Source organism: Aphis gossypii, chromosome 1 (genome assembly GCF_020184175.1).
Source record: "Aphis gossypii isolate Hap1 chromosome 1, ASM2018417v2, whole genome shotgun sequence".
Lineage (NCBI taxonomy): Eukaryota > Metazoa > Arthropoda > Insecta > Hemiptera > Aphididae > Aphis > Aphis gossypii.
The window spans coordinates 17,770,607-17,778,285 of NC_065530.1; the positions used below are offsets into that span (position 1 = coordinate 17,770,607).

A 7,679-nucleotide genomic window follows, 5' to 3' on the forward strand; every position below is an offset into this window, starting at 1 on the left:
TTACGTTAATCTTTGAGATATTCTAGGTTAGTTGTTTGTCTAACTTAAAGTCCAAAATATTTTACTTCTAAACCAACTGGAATTAGTATACTGTTCAATTAACTTTAGGACATGTTTCTTTTCTTAAGGCAAATATCGTGTAGGAGAACTTGCAAGAATTTGGATTCATTAATTTCGATTTTCTAACACTTTATCCATAAGTGAATAATGTTAAAGGGTTTTTGTAGAATCATATACTAGAAACTGTATAGCTGGATTTTCATTGGAAGACATGATTGCCATTTCGTCAGAGTATAAATATTGATTTCGATAAAGGATATTTTAGGAAAATCACGAATGAATGATTTAAAAAAAAAGTATCAATGTCGCTGCCGTCGTCGATAATTTTAACTAGAATATTGAAGTATAATGTGAATAACTAGATTTATGGTGTTGGTAAAACGAAGGTGCAATCGTTCAAATACGATTTAATCAGTAGAAAGTAAGCCGCGCATGCAGAATTTTTTTTATTTAAACAGTAGACCATCAAATTACACTCTATTAAACGCTTGAGATACGTCCAAAAATACTACTGTGCAATAACGTTTCTTCTCTAATGACGAGGATATAGTGCCAAACACTCGGTGTAGTTGATCAATGGTCGAATGATTAGGTCTGATACTGAATTGAGTGTTGGGCTAATTTTTTCTTTAGAGTAGCTAGGGGAGAAACCTTTTTTAAACCTACCTTCATTAAAAATTGAGAGCAATTTTTAGTAGGCGTTGTTCAGTTCACTCCAACGGCTCCAATAGTTAATACATCAAAAACCATCTAAAATTGTTCATTAGTCGGTTTGCCGGAAGTCTCGTCATTAATTGTTTTATTTTTTACAATTTTTTAAAAAAGTCCCACAAATTGTACATCAAAGCAATGCCAACCCTTTTTAAAAACATTAATGACGTGTCTAAAGGTTTATGTTTAATTAATACAGATAAATGTAATATTCATATGACATTTTTGAAATTTAAATTTCTTTATAAAATGTTAGTACCACCTAAGTACATTTCACAAGACGTTTCAACACTCATAAAATGTCATAAATACAATTAGTCATTCCATAGGTACAACCTAAAAAATGAGTACCTATATCGTATATTATTAGAATATTAATATATAATTTATTATATTTATTTGTCATTATTTTAATGGATAAAAATACCTGTATGGTAATGTCGAAAAATCGGTATTTACTGGGTTATAGCCAAAACTATTATTGATTAATATCGTATAAATATTGATCAAATTGGGAAAAAATATTATTTTGAAACAAATAAAATCCTCGTAATTGAAAGTAGGTATGCTCGTATAGCCGAAGCCCGAAAGGAAATACTATTTCTATGTCGGGTTTATATTATTATTAATAACTTATTAATATTACCAGTGTCAGATTTTTATTACCAGTTTTATTAGCATATAAAAAAAATTATCGTATTTTTTTTCTTGAAATAATTTCAACATAACTATGTTGAATAATAAGTGGTTATATACTTGTATGATTTAAATACTTATACAAACTGCTGATCTACAGCTTCAGGTATGACGTTAAAACGTTCAGTGTTGGTACATCGTTGTTACCAGTAAGTTTGAAACCAACGTTTTGATAATGAACAGGATGTATAATTATTAATTTATCGATGAATGTTTTGTACGTTAAATAATGAATAACTTTTTTAATTATTATTCAGGAAATACGAAAAAAATTTAAAAATATAAAATTTTTTAACTGTAAATCAGCTGCAGCATGTGGACCCGAAGGACGTTTTGCTTTAAATATAACGTAAGAAACAATATGTAATATAATTGATATATTATCATAAAATAAAAAATATATATATGTTCTTTAGCGTTTTTTAATAATTGATTACACAGTATATGTATTAACCCGAGCCACAAAGTAAAAATATTGTTTTATATTTAATCTAATTATTCCAACGAATTCAAATAGAATTTTTTTTTTATTATTATTATTATTGAATTTTATGCATAGTTTATTCTTTCAATTTTAGATACTTTGAGAATAAGTTATTTCATAAATGCATTTCTATTGATTTTAAATGTTGAGTAAAGTTATGAATGTATTAATTTCATAATGGTGTGAGTATTTTTAAAAAAATTTTTGATTCTATCGTTATTTTTTGCGCCGTAAAAATGCTCTGATTTTTAATGTTGAAGGTGGTTTCTAGTTAAAAATCGGATCTAGTTGATACTTTCAGGGGTAAGTGAAAAGTTGTCAGTACTTACTGAAATAACAAAGGGAAAATAAAAATACCAGTATTCGATATAAAATCGATTATGTTTTTTAGCATAACTCTAAAACGAACAGAAGAGATTTAAACTTTTTAACATATATTTTGACCTCTTCCTTAGGTTAGGTTAGGTATAAATAGGCAAGGGAATTTTTAGATTTTTTTTTCAATTGTTAATGATAAAAATTTTGTTGCTATGTCTACAACTTTTTATAGGCGTTTGAAGTTCAAGCGCGTTTAACTAACTGCAGCAACACATACGTCCGAATAAATATTCGTAATAGAGTGTAAATCAAATCTGTTTATTCCTCCGGTCAATACTATGTGGACGGGTAGTTTTTAATTTTATCAGCAGATAAAATGTATGGAATCGCAATAATCGTCGTCCGTTCAAAAACGTCAAAACCATCGTTTTCGTTTTTCAGATGACGACTGCAGGGTACCGGAAATGCAATCGGATTGTCGCGATGGCTTCGGCAGCGATGGTGACGTTTGCGTGCGCCTTGCAAATCGTGACGGCCGACAACGGCATCCCCGACGACTTGGCCGGAGATTACTGCGCAAAAGTGGGATGCTGTACTGAAAGGCGTGACGAGGGTTGCTCGGCGCCGATTTTGGGCACTTTGTGTTATTGCGACGATTTCTGCTACGTTAACCGCACCGGGTCGGAGGACTGTTGTCCTGACTTCATGTCGTTCTGCAAACACGTCGAACCACTCCCGCCCGAGCCGATAATCATCCGACGTGAGTAGTTTTCGCCTTAATATTATCGATAGCTGTTCAGACACAATAGCGTATGGCGTATGCATGATTTTAGTTTGGTTAGGATTTTTGCTTAAGATAAATCACAGACCCGTATGGGGAAATTCACTTTCTTACCACGCAACTAATGAATAGCAGTTATTTATTTATTTTTAACTTCATTATAATACCTATCTTGTACTTGATCTGAAAAAATGTATAACATTTTAAAAGTAATAATTAGGTATGACATAACCGACATATTACAATAAATCTAATTGCAGGCAATTACCTAGTAAAACAATTTATGTGTCATACGCAATTAAGCAGTAAACATATAATAATATACTTGTTTATAATTCAAATAAAATCAATTTTATGCTTTTACTTACTTACATTTTTTTTGTGTTATATAATATTGACTATAAAAAATTATTATTGTTATCTCAAATTTAAAAAATCTGATTATAATTGATAAAACAATAACGAAAGACGTTTAGCAATGTTCTTTGATAAAACAAAAAAAAAATGAATAATTTTCGATTTTATTGAAATTTTACTATTTATTTTGTAATTATCATAAATGATTAAAAATTAATATATGTATACTACACAGTCTACAGTGTATTTAGCATTTATTATTTATTGTAGTTACATGTCAAAATTCAAAATGAATTGTTAAGTATACCTATATGCGACATGTGTATCTAAGTAAATTAATAAAATTATTTTAAACAACATTCATTAAGAGGTACTAAACTTACACAAAAATACTGATATACAAGGATGTCCTCTCTTAACTCTTCTAGAAAATTCCACTTGAAGTCTAAAATTAAATTTACCAAGATGCCTTAACCAATAATAAATAATTATTAATTCAAAATTTATATCAGTCAAATAAATATTTTAACTAAAATCATATTATAACTTATTTTACTAATGTACTGTATTTTTTCAGCGAAATGTAGTTATGGTGAAGTGGTGAATGTCAATTGCAATGCATGGTGAGTTTGTTTTTACAAATATTACCTATTTGCTATTTGTTTTTATTAACCAACAGGGTCTAATTCAGAAATGTTTTGAAAATAAAATACGTTTTTGGATAAAATCCGTTTATACATATGTTTTAAAGACTTCCTATAATATTACATAGCTTTAATTTTTTATATTCATCGTAGTCGATGTGAAAAAAGTAATGGAAACACGACGCTGGTATGTAACCACAATGAATGTCTTATTGATCCGTCACTCTTGGATATGATTAAAATCCAAAGTCGTCAATTCGGATGGTCGGCCAAAAATTACAGTGCATTTTGGGGCAGAACATATGACGAGGGACTTAAATGGCGGCTAGGTACACTACAATCACCAGAAAAGGTATTAAGTGGAACATCAATATTAATACATAGAAAATTTTGCCTAGTTGCCTATCATGTTTATGATTACACATTTAAATTAATAAGAATTTTGTTAACTATTATTATGTAATAAAGACTAATAATTAGGTATAAATATTACTACTAACTGTATAAATTATTGTCAGGATTCGATTAGTATATATTTTGTTTCACGAGTTCATAACTGTAATATTTTTAGATGCAAAATAAATCTATTGTGATGTCTGATAGCTAAGAATATAATTGCTGTACTACTTTTAAATTAAAAATATTGTATATCTAAAGGCGGAAGTAGGTATCTACATATAATATTTGATTTAATAAAAATTATTTTGTATAATATTTTTATTTTTTTAAACATTTCAATAATAATTACATGGTGATCATCAAATATTTTTAAAACGTTTCTATACATTTTTGAAACAATATAATATGATATATCTACCTTAACTCTTAGATTACGTTTTCGTAAATTACAATATGCGTAGGTACAATAATACATAGTTTTTTTATTGTTTTTAAACGTGTTTTTATTCAGATTTTACAAATTGTACCTTTGAAAGCTGTGTTCCATAGAGATAATTTAAAGTCGTCTTACGATCTACGCAAAGTTTGGGGTGAAAGCATTACCGATCCTATAGATCAAGGTTGGTGTGGAGCGTCCTGGGCCATAAGCACGGTTCAAGTAATTACCGACCGTTTTGTTATAATGACCAGAGGATTGATGAGTGACGCACTGTCACCGAAACACCTGATGTCCTGTAACAATCTCGAGCTACAGCGAGGATGCCAAGGCGGCCATTTGATCAGTGCTTGGAATTGGATTAGGAAATTCGGGTGAGTAGAAAGTTACTTAACAGTCAGAAATCGCATACGTTACTTTATTTGAACGTAACTATATTAATTAATTATAAATATGTTTGGTAGACTCGTCACAGAAGAATGTTATCCGTGGCGGCCGTGGGATGGTCGGATGGCTGGTTGTGAGGTGACCAATAAGAGGAGCAACAATGACTTAAACGTGTCATGTCCACGTTCGGCCAAAACATCACAACTCAGACGAGTCGGTCTGATGTACAGAGTGGACACAGAAGAGGGTATTATGAATGAGATTATGAATTGGGGATCAGTCCAAGGTGTGTACTTATACTGTAATTTATCGCATCATTGTTATAGTGTTGCCATGTCATATTTTGTATTTTTAAAATTATTTTACCGGAAACTGGCGCACTCAAACGGTTACTGCTCGGACTCGCGCAGTCGTACGTGACTTGTACTACGTATAAATCTAACTGTAATATCATTATTGTTACCTATGTTTAAAGCCATGATGAAAGTGTCCAAAGAATTTTTCATGTACGAATCGGGCGTGTACAAATGTTCAAACGTGACCGAGGGATCGAAAACAGGATACCATAGTGTAAGGATTGTTGGCTGGGGTGAAGAGCAACAGAATGGTAAAAACGTAAAATATTGGGTAGGTATTATACATTATACAATATATTATATATTATGATTTATGACATATTGACACATAATGAACTTCAAATGAATACAAAATTATATTAATATTTACATAACAAATGAGTGGTGTACGAAAGTAATGATAAATATATTTATGACAGTAATATTATATTTCATAATATTAGTGGACAAAATATTGTCTTATTGTAATGTTTCATCAGTTTATTTAAAATTATGTAATATACATATTATATTCTCTACAACAATACAACAACAGACCAGGGGAGTATTCACCGTATTTTATACTTTTTTAATTTTTATTACTGAAAATATTAGCCCCTCTTACTCTTTATGCACTGCCAAATGGTTAAGTTAGTTTGAATTTTTTGTTTGTTCCCTCTTACCATAAGACATTTTTAAACACACCTCTGTAACTAAAAATATTTTACCACTAAGAATTTTCATTGTTGTTATTGTAGATCGTTTCAAACTCATGGGGACGTTGGTGGGGTGAAAATGGATATTTCCGGATACTGAAAGGAACCAATGAGTGTCGTATTGAAGACTTCGTTGTAGCCGCAATGGCGGACATAGGGGATTTCTGTAACTTAGCGGATCGATCGTTCAAAGAAAACGCTTCATACACATTAAACGGCACCAAGATTGATATTGCTTAAATAAATCAATGAATTCATTCAGTGGACAAAAAATAACGGAAAAAAATTATTCATAATTTTTTATATTTTGTTCACAACCAATTTGGTACTAAAGTTTAAACTCCTAGTGCGTGTGCTTTCATATAAAATAATAAATAAATAATTTTTTTTTACAATTTTTCCATATTTTATATTGTGATGTACATAATATGTATTACCTATGTACCTATTGTAACTTTTTGGATATTAGACATGGAGACATATACATAGTAGTATACAATTAAAAGAACAGAGCATTTTTTTTAACATTTTCAAGTTTGGACATATTAAAAAAATTATATACTCGTATAAAAATGATCAAATTATTTTATGGCATGTCCGTATTAAAAGTATTAAAGTAAAAATAAAAGAAGTTAATTTATTTAAAAATGTTCACAGTGCTACTCCCTCTATTCTCTCCGTTATTTTTATATAACAAAACATATGTCACAAGATTTTAAATTTTTGTCTAAATTGGTACGGTATCACTGGAGTGTCAAACAACGAAACTGCACCGCGCATATAAACGTCGCGCGCCGACCATCATAATATACGGACCGTTAATTGACATTAGGCACGGGTACATGGCGTCTTTATAATTATTTTTATCTTCTTTAAATTTAATGTACATGTTGGTAATTGGTAATATAAACGTCAATTAAAAATAATAATAAAAAAAAATATACTTAATTATGGTATTTGGATTCTAAGTGATGCGATGAAAGCATTGATTTGATAACGATGTTGTCAATATCCGTTAATGTTCTTGGAGCACACCGCTATGGTGATATAGAACGGTAAATGGAAAATATATATTATAATTAATGATTCTACCGAAGGTACTTATGTATCCAGTATTGAATGATATACAGATAAATTTTATTAAATAAGTTATCTGGTTAAAACTTCTGGATCTTAATCGTATGAGTTAGGTACCTTTATATTACAGTTAAGCAAGACAATTTGTGATTGATTTCCATAAAACATAAACCTATAAAAATTAAAATATGTATATTGTATGTAGTTATACATTGGAAAATATAAATATAAATAAATTGAATTTTGTTATTCTAGAATTACTTTTCATTTTGATTAAT

General features: G+C 29.7%; 1 protein-coding gene across 1 annotated transcript; it reads left to right on the plus strand.

The window, feature by feature from the left end:
- The first annotated feature begins 1,590 nt into the window (after positions 1-1,590).
- Positions 1,591-6,720, plus strand: LOC114132194 (uncharacterized peptidase C1-like protein F26E4.3). Its single transcript, XM_027997586.2, has 8 exons — positions 1,591-1,816; positions 2,711-3,029; positions 3,985-4,030; positions 4,205-4,403; positions 4,962-5,260; positions 5,351-5,559; positions 5,749-5,900; positions 6,367-6,720. The coding sequence occupies exons 1-8, from the start codon at positions 1,781-1,783 to the stop codon at positions 6,562-6,564; spliced, it is 1,458 nt and encodes a 485-aa protein (XP_027853387.1). The 5' UTR covers positions 1,591-1,780; the 3' UTR covers positions 6,565-6,720.
- The last annotated feature ends 959 nt before the right edge of the window (positions 6,721-7,679 follow it).